The following is a 23871-nucleotide window of genomic DNA, read 5'->3' as shown; positions in this document are numbered from 1 at the left end:
CTGACTTTTGATTTTGGCTCACCTCATGATCTCTAGTGGTGAGACTGAGCCCTGGCCTGGCTCCCCAGTCACACCGGAGTTGGCTTGAGATTCTCTCCCTTGCTCTCTGCCCCTCCCTGCTCAAATGCATACATACAAATAACCCTGAGAAGTAGGTAGTAGTGTTATCCTTAGGTAGAAAAACTGAATAACAGAAGATAAAACGTTTTCTGAATCACTGAAATACAAAGGAGAACCAGGAACCAAAAGCATGTCTTCTCCAGGTACCTCATTCTCTGAGCCATGCTGCACCTCCCTAAGCTACAGAACATGTGAACTGGAGGCTGAAGGGTTAAGGACTTGCTTTTTTCCTTTTTCCTTTTATAGCCTGTAGCCTCCAGGGCACTGAAGTATTCGTTCATTCATGCAATATTTACTGAGCACCTAGTATGTGCCAGGCGCTGAATAGACAACAGTGAACAAAGGCTGTCCCAGTTCCTGAACTCACAGAGCTTGCATTCTGGTGGAAGGCACAAACGAATAATTTCAGACAGTAAGTACTACCGAGCGACGTGGTACAAAATAAGGGGCAGGAAAATTTAAATAGAGGTCAGAGAAGCCATTTCTGAGAAGGTGACATTAACTGAATGAATGAATAGCAACTTCCAGATTAATTAATTGTTCAGTATAAGACGTAACTAGTTTTTGCTGGCCATTAGGTTGTTCATGGTTCCGAATACCCTTGGACCTTATGTTGCAGATGCTCAAAGGGCAAGTGGTAGAGGACAAAGCATAACGGAAAACCCTCTTCAATTCTTTTACTCCTCTGACCTTGCTTTTGCTGTCAGGGTCACACCCCCCCCATTGCCACGCCCATTCTTCTCCAGCGGACGTTCCAGGCCTGCGCAAGCGCAAGAGAAACTGCCATTCCTAGTGGAGGGCGCTGATCCCACTATAGAACGCATGCGCCCCTGGCCGGTAAGCCCCGCCCCGACCCCAGCGCCGGCTCGCGAGCGCCTGCCGTTTCTCGGGGCGGGGCGGTGGGCGGGGACTGGGTGGGGAGGCGCGCGCCGGTGCGTGCGTGCGCGCGCGCCGCGGGCGGGCCAGTGAAGCCGGCGGCCTTGGCACGTGATCCGGGAGCGGCTCGGTCGCTTGGTGGCTCGGTCTGTCTGTCCGTCCGCGGGTGCCATCATGGCGGACGCGGCCAGTCAGGTGCTCCTGGGCTCCGGCCTCACCATCCTGTCCCAGCCGCTCATGTACGTGAAGGTGCTCATCCAGGTATGAGTCGTCGCCATCCCCTTCCCCGCCCGGCGCCTTGTTCAGTCGCCTCTGCCCTCGGCGCTTGGCGATCGGCTCCAGCCTTCCGGGCCTCTAGTCCCCTGAGATGCTGCTCCTTCCCTGCTGCCTCTTCCTTCCCCTTAGGGACAGCTTCCACGGCCCACGGCTCTTCTTCCACTGTCCGTGGGCCTTTCCCAGGTCTCGCCCCCTGCCAGGCGGGGAGACCCGATCCTTTCCCCGCAGCCAACTGCCGTCCTGCTCTGCCTGTCCTGGTGGCTCTCTGAACTTTGTTTTTTCTTCCCTGAGGTTGATCCTGGCCAGTTGCCACCACGAGCTTCCCAGCCCTCCCCTCCAGCCCCCTCTGAAATCAGCATTCACCTCCTCCGCCCCAAACGCAAGACAGGAAATCTGTTAAAGACAAATTTGAAATTCCAGGGGAGCCAATACTTTATTAGCTTTTTTTTTTTCCTTTCATTTTTATTTGCTACTGTTACTGCTGCTATTCTGTTCCGAGATTTTAGCACCAGATACCCAGGTAAACACAAGGAGCTCATTCAGAAGTGATCATGAAGTGGTTGCTGATTGAAATTTCGGAAGGATTCACTGAGCTCACTGAGCGCTCTCCAGTAGCAGCCCATGTGGCTCCCGACAGCAAAAATCACCTCTGTCTGAGCTGGAAATCGTTCAGATGAGAGAGTTCAAGCATTTATGTTAGTTTTTGATCTACTGTGAAACAATCCTTAGATGGTGTTTTATATTCAAAGACAAGTAAGCCAGGTTTTAACTAGTGATACCCTATTCCATAGTATTTTCAGTTGCCTTTCCAGAATTCTCTGTGATGAGCATGCCATTCATTTTTTTTAAACCTTTGTTGAAAGTTGGCATGATTATGTCATGCATAGTACCAAGGAAGGAGCAGTTGTTAGAACCCCTGTCCTCATTTGTCCTACCTTTCTGTCAGAAGTATGCACGACACTAGGGAGAGCCACATTTCTTAATCTTGAGTTGATACTTCTCTGAAGTATGTGTTGCCAGGTGGACCCGTTGGATTCAGATTCCGTATGTAAAAGCCCACTATGAATTAAATTATTTTAACTAAGAACAAAGACTTTGATTGAAATCTGCTGTGACGTCTAAAACGGAATTGGCACATTTGTAGCTAGATGGTGTCTTGAGGTGACGTTTCACAATAAATCTGATATGAGCCCATTACTCAACTTCTTCAGGAGGCAGGGTTTCGTAGTGACGTTGAGAGCACTTGCTTCAAAAATTTGAATATCCTTAACCCTGTTTACACAACTTCTATGTCACCAAGTGTCTTAAGGGTTTTGGTGTAATTTTTAAATACTCAGTTTTAAAAATAGTGGTATGGTAACACTTTGAGGGAGCTCAGAAGTTATTTAATTGAACAGGTTAAGAATTACAGCAGTAGCGGATCAAAGCCAAGTCCTATGTCATTCATTCTCTCAAGTTTCCCATTACTACTAAAAATGCTGAATATATTGTAAAAATAAAATGATAATCATTAACTCTAAAGTGGCCTTCATTAGATTGTTAATGAAATGACAGTCTGCTTATTTAGTATGGATTTAGCTTATAAATATTTACCACATGAATTATCCAGTGCTCTCTGCATTTGCCTTTTGAGTGTTTCATCTTGCTAGCCAAAAACAAAGTTGATGGTGGCTTAGTCTTCTGTTTTATTCAAATATAAAAAATGCATTCAGGGTGCCTAGCTGGCTCCGTGGGTATAAGTGTCTTTTAATCTCCTAGCCGTGAGTTCAGCCCCACTTGGGTGGGTCAGTGGGGTGTCCCAACTCTTGGTTTTGATTCAGGTCATGATCTCAAGGGTCGTGAGATTAAGCCCCGCGTCAGGCTCCATTCTCAGTGCCAAATCTGCTTTAGATTCCCCCTTTGCCCCTGCCTGCCACCCCCTTCCCTAGCGCATACAGTCTCTCTCTAAGATGAACAAGTAAGTCTTTTTTTTTTTAAGATTTTATTTATTTATTTGAGAGAGAGACAGTGAGAGAGAGCATGAGTGAGGAGAAGGTCAGAGAGCAAAACAGACTCCCCATGGAGCTGGGAGCCCGATGCGGGACTCTATCCCGGGACTCCGGGATCATGACCTGAGCCGAAGGCAGTTGTCCAACCAACTGAGCCACCCAGGCGTCCCGAACAAGTAAGTCTTTTATGTAGGGACTCTTGGGTGGCTTAGTTGGTTGAGCGTCTGCCTTTGGCTCGGGTCGTGATCCCGGGTTTCTGGGATCCAGTCTCACATTCGAGTCCCACATTTGGTTCCTTGCTCAGCAGGGAGCCTGCTTTTCTCTCTGCCTGCTGTTCTCTCTGCTTGTGCTCACATACTCCCTCTCTCTATCAAATAAATAAATAAAACCTTTTTTAAAAATCTTTTTTTGGAGGGACACTTGGGTGGCTCAGTGGGTTAAAGCCTCTGCCTTCAGCTCAGGCCATGGCCTCAGGGTTCTGGGATCGAGCCCTACATTGGGCTCTCTGCTCAGCAGGGCACCTGCTTCCTCCTCTCTCTCTGTCTGCCTCTCTGCTTACTTGTGACCTCTGTCTGTCAAATAAGTAAATAAATAAAAATCTTAAAAAAAAATTTTTTTTAAGTGTTAGGTTTGCTTTTGAAAGTTTTTTTTTGTTTTGTTTTGTTTTTAAGATTTTATTTATTTGAGAGAAAGAGAGATAGCATGAGAGGAGAGAGGTCAGTGGGAGAAGCAGACTCCCCGCCGAGCAGGGAGCCCGATGCGGGACTTGATCCAGGGACTCCAGGATCATGACCGGAGCAGAAAGCAGTCGCTTAACCAACTGAGCCACCTAGGCGCCCCTAGAAAGTATTTTTGATACTCCTCAGTAAACTGTAGCTTTCCTAACACAAAAGTTCCCTTATTTTATATTCAGTTTTTTATTAGTCTATCTCAGCTACATGGTTTACTTTGTAGAATTTGAACCAAAAGAAAGCTTGGAGTTTATTGAAACAAGTCTTATCAGTTGACAGAATAAGAAACTGACAAGGATGATACTTCGTGATTGCCTTGGAAAACATACACTGCATTTTCACTGTGGTTAAAAATTTTAACCTTGCAGCCAATACATTTTGGGGAATATTGCTTGGTATTGATATATTCTCTTGTTTTTGAAGGTGGGATATGAGCCTCTTCCTCCAACAATAGGACGAAATATTTTTGGGCGGCAAGTATGTCAGCTTCCTGGTCTCTTTTGTTATGGTAAGTGTTTTTGATTTATTTGGAATTTGGAGGACATTGAGAACGGTGCTAGGTAGGCAGGAGTTATAGAAAGAAAAGACATAGAAAGCCTGTTTACATGACATTTCTATGTAACCCTTTCTTCCAGCTGGAATTTAAATCTCTGACTTGTGTTCTCAGCTCAGCACATTGCGAGCATCGATGGGAAGCGTGGGTTGTTCACAGGCTTAACTCCAAGACTGTGTTCAGGTGTCCTTGGAACTGTGGTCCATGGTAAAGTTTTACAGGTAAGAAAATCAAGTAATCTTCCCAAAGATTTCGATTTCTTTTTATGCAGTTTGTTTTACTGACCAAGAGCAATTTCAAAGATTATATTTAAGACCATGTCCTTTATTCTCTTGAAAACATTTACTTCAAATACCCATTCTTGGGGCGCCTAGGTGGCTCAGTGGGTTAAGCCGCTGCCTTTGGCTCAGGTCATGATCTCAGGGTCCTGGGATCGAGTCCCGCATCGGGCTCACTGCTTGGCAGGAAGCCTGTTTCCTCCTCTCTCTCTCTGCCTGCCTCTCTGCCTGCTTGTGATTTCTGTCTGTCAAATAAATAAATCAAATCTTTTAAAAAAAAAAAAAAATACCCATTCTTAAGTCTTCCCTGGGATGCAAAGGGAGTTTGAAGTGATAGTTTTTGATCTGCAGTCCTTCTTCCTCTGAACCAGTCACTTACTTGATCTCCCGTGTAGCTCATTTTATTTCTTCAAAGAAGGAAGGAAGCTGATTGAAACACATACTTCTTTCTGGAGTTACTTTCCTCCTATTTCTAACATTACTGCTAGTAAAATGTTCTCTGTTACAAGCTTATTTTTTATGTATTTATGTATTTATGTATTTTTAAAAGATTTTTATTTTATTTGACAGACAGGGATCACTAGTAAGCAGAGAGGCAGGCAGACGGTGGGGCGGGGGAGGGGGGCGGAACCAGGCTCCTCTCTGAGCAGAGAGCCAGACACGGGGCTTGATCCCAGGACCCTGAGATCATGACCTGAGCTGAAGGCAGACGCTCAACCCACTGAGCCACCCAGGCACCCCTTATGTATTTATTTTTAAAAATAAGTAAGCTCCACTCCCAGCATAGGGCATGAACTCACAATCCTGAGATCATGAGTCGCATGTTCTGTGGACTGAGCCAGACAGGCACCCCAGAAACTTGTTTTTTAAAAAAACTTAACAAGAGGCGCTTGGGTGGTATGGTGGGTTAAAGCCTCTGCCTTGCTTGGGTCATGATCCCAGGGTCCTGGGATGGAGCCCCACATCGGGTTCTCTGCTCAGCGGGGAGCCTGCTTCCTCCTCTCTCTCTGCCTGCCTCTCTGCCTACTTGTGATCTCTGTCTGTCAAGTAAATAAATAAATAAAATCTTAAAAACAAAATAACACTTAACAAAAGGAACGTAAAAGTCAGGATAGTGGTTATCTGTGGGGAGAGGGGAGAAAGGGATCATGCATGGGGCTCAGGGGTAATGGAAATTATTTTCCTTGACCTGGATCATGACTACATGGATATTTGCCTTTTAATTATTTATTCTGTTTTACATTTGTATTTTCTGCACTGTTTCTGCTAATGTGTTACGTCACACAAATTTGGGAGGGACACCTTTTTTTTTAACCTCACCAAAGTACACATCAGGCTTGCGGTTACTTTTGGGAAGTGGGGGAAGAGATGAGAGGTGGAACTTCGGCGGTCTGTTTCTGTGGCATTTTATTTTAAGAAGGCCAGAGCTCTGAAACAAAAGGGGCAACTGTTAAACATGTTTAACCTTGGTAATGGATATATGTAGGTGAATTATTAATTTTTCTTATGTTGGCAGTGTTTCCTAAAATGTTTGTTAAAATATCAAGGTTATGAGGTGCCTGGGTGGCTCAGTTGATTAGGCATCTCTGCCTTTAGCTCAAGACATGATCCTAGGGTCCTGGGATGGAGCCTCACATCAGGCTCCCTGCTCAGCGGGGAGCCTGCTTCTCCCCCAGCTTGTGCTCTCTGTCAAAAAAAGTAAATAAAATCTTAAAAAAACAAAAAACAAAACCAAGGTTACATTTCTTTCTTTTTCACAGATCCTCTTGTTTGCCAGCTTCTTTTCACCTCAAATGCCAAAGCTAACGATTCTGATGGTGCTGGTTTCTCAGTTTTACCAGTTACCATGTAGGTCAAACAGAATGGCCCTTTATTGTATTTATAAAGGTGTTATGAATACAAATTCTGCACCACTTAGAACAGTCCTTGGGAAGGTATTTAGCGTGAGTGTGGTGGAGAATATAAAACTAAGGGATTTTTAGTTCATTATTCTGTCTCCTACTGGCACCAAGGTATGTTAGCCTCTCTGCTCTTAACTCTCAAAAAATGTCACAACAGGGGCTCCTGAGTGGCTCAGTGGGTTAAAGCCTCTGCTTTTGGCTCAGGTCATGATCCCAGGGTCCGGGGGTCCAGACCCGCATCGGGCTCTCTGCATGGCAGGGAGCCTGCTTCCCTTCCTCTCTCTCTGCCTGCCTCTGCCTACTTGTGATCTCTCTCTGTCAAATAAATAAAAATCTTTAAAAAAAAAAAAAAGTCACAACATATGCTAACCAGATCTATGTATTACTATCAACCTAGGTAATACATCAAATGTGTTAAATTCCAATTGGTTACTAACTGCTTATTTAAACAATACTTGGCATAGTCCTTCATTTACTTTTGTAGGCTTTAACATTAACCGAGTTCTAATGTTTTATCTTCTGATGAGCGTATCTTGATTTTGTTAAAATTTCATGATCTAATTGGCTTAGATTTTTTTTTAAGTTTTTATTTGAATTCCAATTAGTTAACATACAGTGTAATATTAGTTTCAGGTGTACAATATAGTGATTCAACACGTCCATAAAACACCTGGTGCTCATCAGGACAGCTGCGCTCCTTAATCCCCATCACCCATTTCACCCATCCTCCCCCTCCCTCTGGTAACCATCAGTTTGTTCTCTCTAGTTAAGGGTCTGTTTCTTGGTTTGTCTCCCTCTTTTTTCTTTCCCCATGATCGTTTGTTTTGTTTCTTAAATTCCACATATGAGTGCTAATTGGCTTAGATTTTAAATTCTCTTTAGCCCTCCTTGATTTCTGAGTGGGAGAGGTTCTCTAGTAGTTGCCTCACATGGAAGCTGTTTCACCCCTCAGTCATTTCATTATTCTTTACACGCTTTCTTTTCTTTCTTTCTTTTTTTTTTTTAAGTAAGCTCTGTGCCCATTGTTGGGCTTGAACTCACAAGCCCTGTGACACTGAGATCAGAAGTTGCATGCTGTACCCACTTACTCTTCTTGTCATGCCTGTGGGCCATATGTGAAGACTTGCAGGTGACCCCTGGATCTGAGTAATGGAGTCTTAATGGGCCCAAGCTTTTGGTGGATTGATGACTGGCCTTTTGTCCCCAGCCACACCCTCCCCTGGGCTCAGTGAAATTGTTGCCATTGCTTAAGTGAGCTTAATGCGAAGGCATCTGTCACAGAGTCAACTGGTTTTGTGTATAGACTTAGACCAAAAGTGAGAATACTGCTTGAGAACAAGTTCCTTTACCTACAGGAAAAGTAAGCTTGAGTGGAATTAAGCAGGTGCTCTGAATATGTGTTTACTTGTGGCATGACAGGGAATTGATTCTATACTTACTATCAAAAGCAGCTTTTTGCATCAGGAAAAAAGACAGTTCAGGGTTGTTGAAATTGTTAGCCATTGTAAGAAAGAGTTCTGTATATCTGAACAAGAATGAAATTGAATTCTGTTCAGAATAATGTAGAAAGGACAGGTAGGAAATTTTACTAACAGCGTAAAAAAGCTAAGCCTAGAAATGAGCAAGAATTTTTAAGTACGCGTGAAACTGAAACTATTAGAATTACTCTAACTAAAGACCTGGAATTTGACCCCAAAACAGCATTTTGCTTGGTGTTGAAATTTGTTCTCTTTGTTCTGAATTTTTAAAAAAAAATTTTTACAGAAGAAAGTGTTGTCTGTTTTTTTAATCTGGTTGGATTAGTGGCTCTATTATCTTTGATTCTTTCGTTTTACCTATCCCATCTTCTGTTTCTAAAATATCCCACAAATAGTATTTCCTCTTCCAATATAGTCTGAACTCTGGCAGTATTCAGTATTTTGGAAGAGAACAGAATCTTCTCTCTTGCTTGTTTTAGAAATAGTCAGATACAAACAGAAAAGTGAGGCAATTTTAGCTATTCTGACTTGGCACCAATTCTCTGTTCTTTTGTACAGTGAAGAAAAGAGCCTTGCAGTAATATGGTATTGGTACTACTTTTTTTTTTTAAGTGAGGTAAAATTAGTACATAACATTTTTAAGTTTCAGGTGTACAGCATTGTGATTTGACATCTGTATTCGTTACAAAAGGATCTTGTGGTTAACATCCATCACCATACATTTGACCCCCTTTCCCCCCACCTCACCCGTCTTCCATCCCCTTCCCTTTGGGTAACCTGTTCTGCCTGAGTTTGGTTGGTTGGCTGGTTGGTTTACAGTCCACATGTGAGTGAAATCACAGCTTTTGTCTCTCTCTTTCTGACTTATTTCACTTAACTTGATACCTTCAAGGTCCACCCATGTTGTCACAAATAGCAAGATTTCAGGTGCCTGGGTGGCTTGGTTGGGTGGCTGCCTTTTGCTCAGCTCATGATCCTAGAGTCCTGGCATCGAGTCCCGCTTCCGGCTCCTGGCTCTTCGGGGAGTCTGCATCTACTTCTGACCTTTTCCCCTCTCATGCTCACTCACTTGCTGTCTCTCTCTCTCAAATAAATAAATCTTTTTCTTTTTAATGGCAATATATATTTTTTTTAATGGCTGAGTGATATTCCATTGTGCTTAGATACCATAATTTCCTTATCCATTCACCCATCAGTGGTCATTTAGGTTGTTTCTGTATATTGGCTATTATGAATAATGCTGCTATAAACATCAGGGTGCATATATTTTATCAAATTTAGTGTTCATATTCTCGAGAGGTGGAATAGCTGGATTTTATGGTTGTTCTTTTAAATCTTTTTTTTTTTTCTTTTTTTTTTTTCAGTAAGTAATCTCTATGCACGGCATGCCTGGGTGGCTCAGTCAGTTAATCCCAGGTTTCTGGGATTGAGCCCCACATCAGGCGCCTTGCTCAGTGGGGAGCCTGCTTCTCCCTCTCCCTCTGCCTACTGCTGCCCTTGCTTGTGCTCTGTCTCTCACTCTCTGTCAAATAAAATATTTTTTTAAAGATTTTATTTATTGGGCGCCTGGGTGGCTCAGTGGGTTAAGCCACTGCCTTCGGCTCGGGTCATGGTCTCAGGGTCTTGGGATCGAGCCCCGCATCGGGCTCTCTGCTCAGCAGGGAGCCTGCTTCCTCCTCTCTCTCTGCCTGCCTCTCTGCCTACTTGTGATCTCTCTCTCTGTCAAATAAATAAATAAAATATTTTTTAAAAAAAGATTTTATTTATTTATTTGACAGAGAGAGATCACAAGTAGGCAGAGAGCTGATCCAGGGGTACTGGCATAGAGCCCCATATTAGGCTCCCTGCTCGACGGGAAGCCTGCTTCTCCCTCTCCCACTTACTCTGCTTGTGTTCCTTCTCTCGTTGTGTCTCTGTCAAATAAATAAAATCTTTAAAAAACAATAAAAAAATAATCTCTGTGCACAAATTGCTATTGCTCTTTTAAACTCACAGCCCCAAGATCAAGAGTCACATGCTTTACCAACTGAGCCAGCCAAGCACCCCTATAATAGTTCTATTCTTAACTTTTTGCAGAACCTCCATACAGTTCCACAGTGGCTGCACTAGAGTACATTTCCAGCAACAGTATCAGGGTTCATTTTCCTCCACATCCTCCCTAACACTTGTTATTTCTTGTCTTTTTGATGATAGCCAATCTAACTGGTGTGAGATGATATCTCATTATGCTTTTGGTTTGCATTTCCCTGATAATGAGTGATGTGGAACATCTTTTCATTTGCCTTTTGGCCGTCTGTATATCTTCTGTGGAAAAGTGTGTGTTCACATTCTCTGCCCATTTTTTAAATCAGGTTGTTTGGCCATTGGTCCTGCTTTTTCCATAGCTTTAATGTTAGGTTATGTTTTTACCAGCTTATTTCTGCTAAATGTGTATGTGTAGTAAATAATGCCCTTGGATTTTTAGTTTTTGGTTTGTTTTCCTATTTCTTATTTTAGATAAGAGTTTTCATGAGCATTCACTTGTTCCTCCAGCTGGCCAACATATTAAACTTAGCAATGACATCATTTTAGAGACACTTCTTTCCAATTAATTGGAAATACAAAATATTGGAAATAATGCAGCCCAAAAAAGAAAAAAGCCAACTGTTTTATTCTCATTTTATGTCCTCTCTCAGTGACACTATGACAGCCCTAATCATCCTTTCTTTTCTCTTCTTTGTAGCATTACCAGGAATGTGACAAGGTTGAGGTATGTTGGAGCTGATTTGTATGCATGGGCCCGTTTCCCTTGCAAGTTGCTATTGCTCTTTGGTCTTTTTTCAGAGAAAGGACAAGCAGTCAGCTCCCCTTTCATCTCAGTGAGTGTTGGCATACAGGATGGCCACCAGTTTGAATAGTTCTATTTAAAACCATCAAGAGGGGCGCCTGGGTGGCTCAGTGGGTTAGGCCGCTGCCTTCGGCTGGGGTCATGATCTCAGGGTCCTGGGATCAAGCCCCGCATCGGGCTCTCTGCTCAGCGGGGGGCCTGCTTCCTCCTCTCTCTCTGCCTGCCTCTCTGCCTGCTTGTGATCTCTGTCAAATAAATAAATAAAATCTTTAAAAAAAAAAATAAAAAATAAAAAAAAAATAAAACCATCAAAATATGGGTGCCTGCCTGGCTCAGTTGGTGGAGGGTACAACTCTTGATCTTAGGGTTACAGGTTCAAGCGCCACGTTACATGTAGAGATTACTTTAAAAAAATAAAACCTTTAGAGGCACCTGGGTGGCTCAGTCGGTTAAGCGGCTGCCTTCGGCTTGGGTCATGATTCCACGGTCCTGGGATTGAGTCCCACATCGGGCTCCTTGCTTGGCGGGGAGTCTGCTTCTCCCTTTGCCCCTGCCCCTCCGTGTGCTCTCCCTTGTGCTCTGTCTTCTCTCTCTCTCTCTCTCTGACAAATGGATAAATAAAATCTTTAAAAAATAAAGAACAAAACCTTTTAAAAAAATAACAGTCATTCAAATTAAAAAGAAAACCACCAAGATACCTGTCTTCTTTCATTTTGATTTCCAGGATTTAGGCTCTGGAAATGCACAGAAAGAAGTCACACCTTCCTTCGACCAAGTTATCAAGGAGGTAAGAGACTGATGATGTCCTGTGCTATTTCCCTCACTCGCAACGTATGCAGTGTGGCAGTTTGTGGAATCAGGATCATCAGGCCCGTGTGTTCAGCGTTTATTCCAAATAAAGTAGACCTTCAGTTCATTTTGGGCTTTTCTACATGATACCATAATAAGGAAGAAAAAAAAAAAGCATTGCTTTCTATTTGGATTAGATGCATTTCAAGGAAACTAATTTTGTCCACTCATTTCATGTGTGAAATTGAAGAGGTTTCTACTGGAAGTCTTCTAATAGAGGTGTAAACCTCTGGCACAGTTGTGTTTAAGTAGTGGCCTGCCCCTTCGTGTGTCAGATATCATCTATCAGGAGACGCTTTTACAATGTTATTCTGACTTGGGATTGTTCCTCGTACCCATTTCCCGTTCCCTTTCTCTGTCACTGAAGTTTGTTTCATGCCTGACTTAATATTTATGGCTTTCAAAACCACTCTTTTATTTCTTAGTCTTTACATTGTTTTATTGTCTTTAGTGAGATCACAGTCTTCTAGTGAATGCTGCCTTCTAAAACACATATTCCAAAAGAAGCAGGTCTAGATGTCAGATGAATCAGCTTTGTTTTTGGTAAATTTTCTACTTTTTTTTTTTTAAAGTAGAGGTACTTGTATTAATATGTTTTTGTGGGTTTTTTTAACTTGAGTTCACCCATCCTGTGACACGGGCTCTTCTCAGGACTGTCATTGGCGCAGGGGCGAGGGATATCTTAACTAGATGACCGAAGGTGATGTTTCAATGCACAGATGAGTAACGGACCTGCTGTCTTCACTACCTGCCTCCCCAGTGTTGTAATCTAATTTTCTCTGCCACTTCTTTACAGAGTCCTGGCCAAGAAAGATAAACTAGGATAAATAGCAGTTCTAAGATACTGCACAGTTACAGGCTTGGGGTGGAAAAACTAGTCAGAGTTGCTCTGTTGGCACAGATTAAACAGAGCCTGACATTTGAATAACATAGATCACAGACTCTCTGAAATCACTCTCAGGGAGAAAGCAACTTAAAAATCGAAATACCAGGCCCTGTGGTTTTATTCCAGCGGGGTTAGTGTTTGCTAGCGAGCCTCTTAATCTTTGGATTGGTTGTTCCAATCTGTAAAATTGAGAAGATAACAGAAATCTGCTTTGCACATCAATTTTGAGAAGTAACCATAACGGAACACTGAACCCAGGAGGAAAGGTAAGAGAGGATAGCAGTGTATTACACCGTACCACATTAGGACGAGGGTGCTGTGCCGCCCACATTACTTCTCGCAGGAATCCGAGTGTCATCTGTTTAGGTTTCAGATATATGTGTTGATTGTTTCTAGACGACTCGAGAGATGATGGCCCGTTCTGCTGCTACCCTCATCACACATCCCTTCCACGGTAGGTTTACAGTTGGTGAATGACATCTGATTTATGACCCACCTTTCATAGCATGGGATCTCCTGACCGCCTAGACGGGTTGATGGGGGAGTTCACTGAAGTGCCTTGCATGTGTGTTTTGTTTGCCTGCTCCTTTTGGCATTTGTCCAATTAATCCAGAGAGCAAAATGTTTTTAGATGGAAAAACTTTTTTCTTTCTCAGGGCTATCAAAGTTTATCTCGACATAGTTTTAAAAATCTTTTCTCTGTTCTGCAGTGATCACTCTAAGATCTATGGTACAGTTCATTGGCAGAGAATCCAAGTACTGGTAAGTGTTTTCGTTTTCCCGTATTCAGAGAGATCTTTCCAAGTGTTTTATATTTTAATGGTGCCTTAGAGTTTACAGAGCGAATTGAGAGATCATTTGTTCTGCACAAAAATGAACCAAAAAATGGTAAGATGGAAGACAATGGCCCAGGCAGGTTTAGGAACCTTCCAAGGATCTCAGAGTAAGTTGCAGAGCCACTGAAGCCAAAATTCACCCTGACTCCATGTGACTGCACCCTTAGGTAGTCATATCTCCACTCCTGTCTCCAAATTCAGCTGTTTTTGCAGAGTGAGAGTGGCAGAAAGGGAGGGTGGGGTATAAATTTCCTTGTCAAAAGTGATCATCGAATTTTTTTTAATAACTCCAAAATAATCTTCATGTATTTTTGCCTTTCCATCTTCTGTACCTAGTGGACTTTATGATTCCATAGTAACCATCTATCGTGAAGAGGGCATCCTAGGATTTTTTGCGTAAGTAAATTGTTGATTTACATGTGCAGTTATCTGTGGGGGTGGAAAGCTTTAATGAAAATCAGGACACGACTCATTGTTTAATCCTTGGAGAAAATGTACTCTCCGGGTTTCCTTCATGTGACACTCTGTTAAAGCCCCTCAGACTTAAATTCTGTTGTAAAGATCGCAGACTTTTGCTCCTGGACATCTAAAACATTGGATATTAGGGTTTTGGTTTTTGTGTGGGGGTTTTTCATTTTGTTTTCAATTCCATTAAAATTTTGTTAAATTCGTTCCAAGTTTCTACCTTTATAGTAAGTTCCTATTGTGCAGTCGATAAACTAGAGAAACTTAATTTTTGAAAAATAGGAAAATGATCTCCCTTACCCTGAGAGTAATACATTGTTGCAAGGCCGTAGTCATTCCCTTGGGTTTCCTCTGGAAGAACTCGGGCTTCCACTCTCGTTCTTCTTTTAAGAACGAAAACTAGAAATGGTCCTCTTTCATTTGCAGAGTATTGCCATGTAACTGGGATTGTTTGTTTGTTTTTTAGGTTTTTTTTGGATTATGATAGCCTGGGAGGGGGCCCCCCTGGCTCACTCAGCTGGTAGAGCATGTAGCTCTTGATCTCAGGGTCTTGAGTTCAAGTCCCATGTTGGGCATGAAGACTGCTTTAAAAAAAAAAAAGAAAGAAAGAATAAGTGAATAAGTAAATGGTCTAGGAGATAGGATAGCTATTACATTCTTACTTTAGAGATTAGAAAAAGTGGGTGCTCTGGGAAGTTGATTTGCTCTGGTCACACAGCTTATAAGTGATGGAAATGGTATTTGCACCCCGGTCTTCAGTCTGTCGGGTGATGTTCATCCTGCTGTGCTGCGCTGCATCACCTCGGCCACTTAGGCCCTGGGAATCTGTTTTTTGACGTCCCTCACCCATCTCTGTTTCTCGTTTTATAATTTTGTTGTCATTTTCGGCCCTGTCAGCTTTGAATGTCAAGTAGCTTAGCCAAAGTCATATTTAAGTCTCTTCAAAACAGACGGATTTTTGTCCACCCTGCTCATAGTTCTTAATAGTTAGGTGAGCCCATTAGGTGAAGCTTTGAGTGCATATAGCTGGCCTGCATTTGTCAAATGGGAAAGAAAGTCGTTGTGGAGATTAACCTCAATGACCGGAGAGTAACCTACAGTTACATTAACTAGAATGAACTAGTCCATACTAGATTCCGGCATTCGTTGTCTCTTTTTTTTTTTTTTTTTTTAAATTTTTTTTTTTATTTGACAGAGATAGAAATCACAAGTAGGCAGAAGTAGGCAGAGGCAGGCAGAGAGAGAAGGAGAAGCAGAATCCCTGCTGAGCAGAGAGCCTGATGTGGGGCTCGATCCCAGGACCCCGAGATCATGACCTGAGCTGAAGGCAGAGGCTTAACCCACTGAACCACCCAGGTGCCCCATGTATTTTCAGTTCTCTCGAAGACTTTGAACTCTTTCTTTGAGAAGTGTTTGTATTGGGTGGATTATCTTTTTACTGATCGCAGTTCTTGGCTCTTATTTTTTTTATTTCTTCATGTAGGGGTCTTATTCCCCGCCTCCTAGGTGACATCATTTCTTTGTGGCTCTGTAACTCACTGGCCTACCTCGTCAATACCTATGCACTGGACAGTGGGGTAGGTGTGACCTTGATAAGATGTGTTGGGGCTGACTTTATTGTATTCTCTGGGCGGCTTGGTTAGCTTCACAGTAACGTGGTGGGGCACCTGGCTGGCACAGACAGTGGAGCATGTGACTCTTAATAATCTCAGGGTCATGAGTTCAGACCCCAAGTTTAGGATAGAATCTATTTTAAAAAATGATAAAGTGGCACTTCATTATATTTTTGCCAGACTCATTGTTACATGGCTAAACACTGTCAGTTGAGTTTTTAAAGGCTAATGGATTACCCTATACTATTTACCATAGAAAGATGCACCTGAGAAAGTCCCTGGGGTATAGCCAAGGAAGCCTAAGAAATCTGTCCCTGTCTCTGTGCTGCCAGGAGATGGCCTCAGTATTGATAGATGATTTTTGCAGATACTACGAAGCAGGACAGTTTCATAGTGTACCAAGGGCTATTTCGTCCAATCTGAAATGTTAAAGGGATTCCTGGACGGGGCTTCTTAGAAACCTCAGCCTGGGAGGTTTTAAGAATTCGCCTTTCCTGGAAGCTGTGGGCCTCTCTGCACAGAGACAGCCCCGTAGCATGGTGGAAAGTAGAACACACACAGGGAGGTCTAAACCCACGCAGCGCGTGTCTGCGGTACCCAGAGGCTGGTCTCTGCAGCGTCTGGGACACAGCTGGGCGCGCATAGAGGTAGTCACTTGTCCCTCGGATACACCATAAATGTCGTTTCCAGGGATTGGATTTTTAGGACGTGGGGAAAGGTTACCAGTCTCATTGCCTTTTTTTTTCCTTTTTCTTTTTTTTTTTCATCCTGGGCCTATTATATTTGTTCCTCCGCCATCACATAGTCTCCTGCGAATTTGTCTCTTCATGTTGAATCAGGTTGATCATTTTGTCCACTGCCTTTTTAGGCTCATAATCAGTATTTTATGTTTTCATCTTGAAGTTAATTTTCTGGCTGTCAAAGAAACTAAAAATTTAGAGAGAGAATAGATTGAGATGGTAGGAGACAATTCGCCCTTAACATCATCTTAATTTTCTTACTCGTTCTAATGCAGACTTTTCTTCCTGTTTCAGGTTTCCACCATGAGTGAAATGAAGAGTTATTCCCAAGCTGTCACAGGAGTGAGTTTTTTAAAATCCTCTTGACCTAGGGATAGTTGTGTTTTGTTTTTTTTTCTTTTTAATCTCACCTGGGTCATGTGTTATCACTGCTTGAAGGCAACGAGATGTCTCAAAGGAGAGTCTTAAGTTTGTTAATGTCTGTCAGAGGTGAGACTAACCCAGAGTCCCTGTGTCACAGGAACGGCACTAACAAGCCCACATGGTTTGGTCTATTTGGCTTTCAGGGGGGTGGGAGAGACATGTGGGCGTTTCTCACCACATCCTGGCCCGCAGGTCTCAGGCCTGCTTCCCCCTGCACCTGCCGATATGCCCTAGAGAGCTTCACCCTCTTGAGTCATGTGGTGTCTTCTCCCTCTTGAGTCGTGGTGTTTGACTCCCAAAGTAGCTTCCATCGTCTTTGGAAGGACATGCGTAATTTCTACTATCTCAGGGATGTTTTGAAATGCTTCATTGTATTTAGTGGTGTTTACTTTTTCTGTTAAATCATGTCCTTGAGTTTACTTGAAAGAAGACTCAATCACAGTAAGAGAAGCCTTCTGGTCTTCAGTTAAACTGTTGGATAATGGGGATGTTAGGAGGAGGTATCCTGTTCAGGCTCAAAAATGCGTAATTTCATCTTTCCTGGGATGCTGAGAAAGCAAAACCAGCGTTGGAATGTTGACCATAGTGGGAGGCAGAGGAAGAAGAGACTAAAGATTCAGAACGACCTAATAACTTAGCTGTCTTTTTACCACTTTGCAGTTTTTTGCCAGTATGTTGACGTATCCCTTTGTGCTTGTCTCTAATCTTATGGCTGTCAACAACTGTGGGTAAGTGCCTTGCATTTCTTATTCCATTCACCTGACAGGCAGAGCAGTCCAAGGAGAGATTTGGGGAAGAAAAGTACAGTTGATGCCATTACTAGATTTCCTGAATTTTTTCTCTCTCTGCTCCATGCACCAGCAACGGCATCAGTTTATATTCTAAGCAGCCCCTCATATCCTCTCTTAGAATAGAGAAGAGCGCAAAGACTATTTCTCAAGTACTTACAGACAGTGTACACTTGCCTGTGGTTTAAGTGGGATTGTGATCAAATTACTGGATTTCCACATCCTTCCCTGTTTTTCCTAGGGGCTGCATGGAGAAAGTAAGTTTTAAAGAAAGAAAAGTAGGAAATTCGGTTCCTAGAAATGTTCTTTTTTCTTTCTTTCATGGGAAGGTTCTTAACCTTTCACTGTATTGGTGGGGAAGGGTGGGTGGCGGTATGGCGTGAACACCACTGATTGCCAGCTTCTAGATGCCTAGTGCCTGCACCACACTGGGCAGAGATTTTGCCTCTTGCTTTAGTTCGCTGTTCTAGTATAGTCCCCGACACAGTGTGTCATTAGACCTGTCATGGTTTTCAAACCAGATGTCAAGCAAAGAGCCATGTGGAGTTTTAAACATAGTTGTCGTATTCCGTATCCTGTCGCCTTCTGTTTGTTTTGTGTCTCAAGACCCTGAGATCAAGAGCTACATGCTCTAAAATTCCAAATTACCAATCACCTGTGATTGGTAGGGCAGTGGCCACATTTTAGCTCAGAGCATACACGAAAGATGAGTTGAATGTATTACTATTCCTTACAGATTTTTTTTTATTTTATTTTTTAAAATATTTTATTTATTTGACAGAGAGATCACAAGTAGGCAGAGAGGCAGGCGGGGGTGTGGGTGGTGGGGAAGCAGGCTCCCCACTGAGCAGAGAGCCCAACACAGGGCTCCATCCCAGGACGCCAGGATCATGACCTGATTCGAAGGCAGAGGCTTAACCCACTGAGCCACCCAGGCGCCCCGTCCTTACAGATTTTTAGGGAGGAAGTGATTCTGGGTTCTACGTGAGTAAAGCATGTGGTCGCCAATTTTTAGGTTCTTTTGAACACTTAGGTTTGTTTTTTTGTTTTTTGTTTTTAAGATTTTATTTTTTTATTTATCTGATAGACGCAAAGAGAGCACAAGCAGGGGGAGCTAGCAGAGGGAGAGGGAGTAGCAGACTCTCCAGTAGTCAGGGAGCCTGATGGCAGTGCTCGATCCCAGGACCCTAGGATCATGATCTGAGCCAAAGGCAGACATGTAACAACAGACTGAGCCACCCAGGCGCCCCACCACTTAGTTTTTAAATCTCCTTTCTCTGTACTTTAATCACATAATTGCTATATTCTAGAATTATATTCATTCTTAAAAACCTGGGTGTTTTAGACGATTCATAACTGGTTGAAGTTTGCATTTACTTGTTTCAAAACCTAAATATGACAGGTGCCTGCCTGGTTCAATCGGGGAGCAGGCAACTCTTGATCTTAGGGTTATGAGTTCTAGCCCCACTTTGGGTGTTGAGATTACTTTTTTAAAAAAAGGGAAAAAAAGACCTAAATATGAGGGAGGGAAGTCCTTTTCGGATGCTTTTTCTTTTCCCTGCTCCAGTATAATTTGTTCCATTGAAACTAAAATCGCCTCTTGGGGAACTTTCTAGGTCGGAGAATATTTTGACCAAGATTTATCAAACTCTTGGGGCACCTGGGTGGCTCAGTGGGTTGAAGCCTCTGCTTTCGGCTCAGGTCATGATCCCAGGGTTCTGGGATCAAGCCCCACATCAGGCTCTCTGCTCAGTGGGGAGCCTGCTTCCCTCCTCTCTCTCTGTCTACTTGTGAGCTCTCTCTGTCGGGTAGATAAATAAAATCTTTAAAAAAAAAAAAAAAAAAAAAAAGATTTGTCAAACTCTTGAGAGAATGCTTTGGAAATGTTAATTTGAATGGCTCATTCCCCCCCACCCCCGTTTCAGGCTTGCTGGTGGATGCCCTCCTTACTCCCCGATATATACTTCTTGGATAGACTGCTGGTGCATGCTGCAAAAAGAGGTACTTCTGTCTTATTCTCTTTCTCTCTCTCTCTGTCTCCATTCTTCCCTCCCTCCTCACCCCTCCTCTCTCTCATACTTTATTTTATTTTGTTTTTGTTTTCTTAAATAATGTCTCCGGAATCCCAGGTTAATTTTTGTAGGTTGCCCTTTGGTTGCCAGTCACATACCCTTTACACTGTTCTGTATGTCACTCCAGCACAACAGTAAAGTGTGCTGCATAGAAATATCAGGAGGGGTCATGAATTAAGAATCCCTAGATATGACGGAGAAGCCATTTGAGTGATCATATTCAAATTATAAATAAGGTCTGGGTAGATGATTATCCTGGATGTTAAAACGCTGGACCCAATTTCAGGTTCTTTTTTTCTAACGTCACCTCTTTTTTGTAACTTCTCAGGATCTCCTTATACATTCATGATGTTTTTCTCCAGTATAGTAGAGAGGAAACTGAGAAACGAGAGGTTGTTGATGACGTTCTTTGTCACAGTGATGATGATGGAGCTGGTCTCTTCTAGTCTTTTTAGAGAATGATTTTGTCCAGACTCCAGTTTCTTCTTTGTTATTGCTGTGAGGTATGTCATCTGCAACCACAAATTCTCAGTCCAGGCAAAGCTTTGTTAGGAACCAAAATAATGGGTGGCTGTGCACTAAATTTAACACAGGATCACATTAAGTGGCCATCAGTTTTAAGCTGTTTTGAAGTGGCACACACTTTTTCAAAGATTGTAGAAGATAGTGTACGAGGACTATCTTTTTTATCACATTTTATCATAGCATTGGCAATGCCTGTGAGAAAGGCCTCCGTTCACAAGAGTTCAGGCTTCCCCAGCCTGACCTCCAAAAGAAAAGGCCTAATGCTCCTGTAGTTGCCTTTACCCAGCACCCATGCCAGGCAAGCCCCTGTGATCCAGGCTGGAACACTTGGATGATTTCCATACAGACCTAATGTTGATATCCTGGGTTTCATTCTGAGTCTTACACTTTTACTGGGCAATCTCCTGTTGTGGTCCCCATTTAAAAGGAAAGGTGGACCTCCTTTCCCTACTTTCTAAGCCCTGCTGTAGGAAGGAAGCAGATAGAAAATGTGTTAGGGTATCAGACACCTTACCTGGGGAGCAGTAAGTCCTCTAAGTGCTTAACACGACAAATCTTGATGGGGTATTTACTGTATATCAGGCATCATGCTGAGAGCCGCCTATGTACCGGCTCCTGTAATCCTCAAAATAACCGTATGAGGATAAGTACCATTCTTTATCATCCCACTTCACATCTGAAGAGATTGAGACTTTGAACCATTCAGTAACACTAATTGTATAACCCAAGGCTACCCAGCCTGTATTTGTGGGAGCGGGATCTATGTGCAGTCTAAGTTCAGAGTCTGTTCAGTTAAGCTTACAACGTTATTACTCGTAAGATTTTAGAAGTATTTCCTAAAGCTCTGACCATTCCATTGAAAAGTAAATAAAAGCTCGCCCTTCATGAGTGGTGGGACTGTGTCAGCACCCTCTGTGTATTGACTCATGTGATAACCTAGCTAGCAAGTGGCAGAGCCAGAATCCAAACTGCAGGTTCTGTGTAAGGAAGAGATCCTTGCCTTAACACATGTGGCAACATTGTAGTGAGCTTCCAGAAAGCTCGGCTGGAGTCGGAAAGCCCCAGTCTCACCCTGGCCCTTTTAGTTGCATCTCCAGAAAAGTGTCCACATACATCTCTCTGCTGATTTGGACTAGCTGACCTCATGTTCACACTAGACTTTGTTTTTATTTTATTTTTTTTTTCCAGGGAAATATGAGCCGAGGAAATAGCTTGTTTTTCCGGAAGGTCCCCTTTGGGAAGACTTATTGTTGTGACCTGAGAATGTTAATTTGAAGATGTGGGACAGGGACAGTGACATTTCTATAGTCCCAGATGCACAGAATTATGGGAGAGAATGTTGATTTCTATACAGTGTGGCGCGCTTTTTTAATAATCATTTAATCTTGGGAAAATGGAGGTGTGTGGTGTCTGCCTTTTTTGTTCTTTTTATCAGCACTACATTATTTACCCCTGATGTTCCCCCTTTAGTTATTCTGAAATGGGACATTTTTGCTCCAGGCTCGTTCTTTGTAAACGGTATTTTCTCAAAAGGTATAGGCAGGTTGTCATGTGATTTGAGTCTTAATTTTAAGGCTTTGTAAAATGTAGAATACATTCTCAAGAAGAAAGAAGTAATTCTATAAAATTTTAAGAAATGTAATAAGGTAAACTATATGGGAGGTTATGAATTACCTTTTCTTTAGTAGACCCTAAAACCTCAGCATCCACCAGAATCTGCCTCCCATTATGTGCTTTCTATAAGCACATTTGATTAACCCTCTCATCCTTGAAAAAGACAATCCATTGCTAATGACCCTGGAAAATCTCCACAGAGAACAACCAGGTTTTGGAAAGCAACCCTATTGGCTTCTCCCCCCACCCCACCACCAAAAGAAATTGTCATATAAAATATGAAAAGTGAATACTGCAGCAGTAGCCCCTTCTCTAAGAGCTAAGTGTTTGCCAGTCCCTAAATTGTATCATTATACATTTCCATGTGTATATAATATTTTCCGTACAGATTATCATCTTATAATCTTTTATTCAGTTTTTATTTTGTTTCTTTGTTGTTGTTGCTGAAGGTAAGTAGTTTGCTTTTCCTTCCTAGTGACGCCCTTGGAAAGTGTACTTAAAACTTCATACCTGATAAGGCACATTTAGGTCCACGGGGCGCTTAGGATACTGACCACCTCCGCTTAGGATACTGACCACCTCGCATGTCATACCCTCAGGCATGTTAGCATTCATAGGAAGAAAAAAAAACATTTTAGAAGGAAATCATTTCAACTCAAGCATAAAAGCTCCTATTTACTCAGGCCTTTTAAAGCAGGTTCAAATGCTCTTAAGATGAGAAAGCATATGGTTTCACTTCAATAATCCACTGGGATTTTGCCAAATGAGTAAGCACTTAATTTGCTGCTGCTCAGACTTCTCTGTCAAAAGAGCCGCACCCATAATATCAGAGTGAGCTTGCAGGGGTCTCCTCCCTCAGGGTGTAGGAATACAGCCTGAAGCTCATGTGCAGCCTACCTTGAAATGTCTTTGATGTCTCTTACTTTGTCTCAAAAAGTAATGTAAATTTTATATTCTATTCAATATTATCTGCATTTGTTTTAATATAAAAATGTTTTGCATTACCCACTTTTTTCCCTCCAAAAAAATCTTCAGTAAAGATGATCCAGGAAAATGTGCCATGTTTATTATCCTGTGGCTTCTGTGCTCATACACACCGGCCTATACTAGTCGAGAAGCTTTTTGGACTGGAAGAACCAGTCTGCCACCAGAGGGCGCCATGGCTTCGGTTTTTGCCGATGCAAGTTGGGCCATGCAGGATTTGGAAGGCCTGGAATTTTTCTAAGTGCTGTCCAGTCAGTCCGTCTGACTTCTTCCAAGCTACAGATCCAACAAGGGTACTATACCAGTGGTCCTCCATGAAACTGTATAGGCTGTTAACATAATCAGACGTCTGAAGTTATTCAAGGGTGAAATACATGTAGGTACTCTTAAGATCCACCTGCAAGAAATAATCCTGTGTAAGAATTTAGATAAGAATCATCTAGTAAGCTGCACCTGTGGAACTGGGCAAGTGGTTTGCCGTGGCAGTGCTGAGCTGAGCTGCCAGGAAGTAGTCCCCCGCAAAGTGTGATCGTCACTGAAGCCTTGATTGAATAAAAGAATCTGGGGGTTTCCTGCAGCTTTTGGAGTGGCTGTAAAAATAGGGCAAAGAAGCAGCCTTAGGGTGAAGGAAACTTTAAACATAGCCCTCTATAGGGCTCCTGGGTGACACGGTCAGTTAAGCCTCCTACTCTTGATCTCAGGTGTTGATCTCAGGGTCAGGAGTTTGAGACCCGGGTTGGGCTTCACACTGGGCATGGAGCGTGCATTAAAAAACAAAACACATAACCCTATATTCCAGCTTCTTACTGAACCTAAACTCAACATTGGCTTTGCTATAATTTTCTACTCCAAAAATAGCTGCCTTTCCCTCTCTGCGTTGAGATTCTCCCTCTATGGTGAGATTGCATCCTCATGCCCTCTCTCTCTGAAGTCTCAGTCCTCCCGACCGGATGAGGTCCGCCTTCAAACCCCGCTCCTCCATGGCTTGTAATTACAGTACAAACTCGTCTGACAAAGCGGAAACTGCACCTGTTAACATGCTGCTAGG

General features: G+C 42.7%; 1 protein-coding gene across 3 annotated transcripts; it reads left to right on the top strand.

The window, feature by feature from the left end:
- Positions 1–1046: 1046 nt before the first annotated feature.
- On the top strand, positions 1047–21623 carry MTCH2 (mitochondrial carrier 2). 3 transcript variants are annotated; one of them, XM_059142329.1, is made up of 13 exons: positions 1049–1257; positions 4415–4499; positions 4659–4765; positions 10924–10950; positions 11753–11815; positions 13160–13217; positions 13474–13525; positions 13936–13995; positions 15548–15641; positions 16712–16759; positions 17501–17568; positions 19554–19629; positions 21414–21623. In XM_059142329.1, exons 1-13 carry the CDS (start codon positions 1171–1173, stop codon positions 21498–21500), a joined length of 912 nt encoding a protein of 303 aa, XP_058998312.1. In that variant the 5' UTR covers positions 1049–1170; the 3' UTR covers positions 21501–21623. The 3 variants fall into 3 exon arrangements, with proteins under 3 accessions (XP_058998323.1, XP_058998312.1, XP_058998328.1); XM_059142340.1 differs by lacking the exon at positions 10924–10950 and having other exon boundaries at positions 1047–1257; XM_059142345.1 differs by lacking the exon at positions 1049–1257 and having other exon boundaries at positions 4420–4499; positions 4627–4765.
- Positions 21624–23871: the final 2248 nt, after the last annotated feature.

This window comes from Mustela lutreola, chromosome 1, assembly GCF_030435805.1.
Source record: "Mustela lutreola isolate mMusLut2 chromosome 1, mMusLut2.pri, whole genome shotgun sequence".
NCBI classification, from domain to species: domain Eukaryota; kingdom Metazoa; phylum Chordata; class Mammalia; order Carnivora; family Mustelidae; genus Mustela; species Mustela lutreola.
Note: the sequence above shows the minus strand (reverse complement) of the source record. Positions and strands in the feature narration are given on the sequence as shown.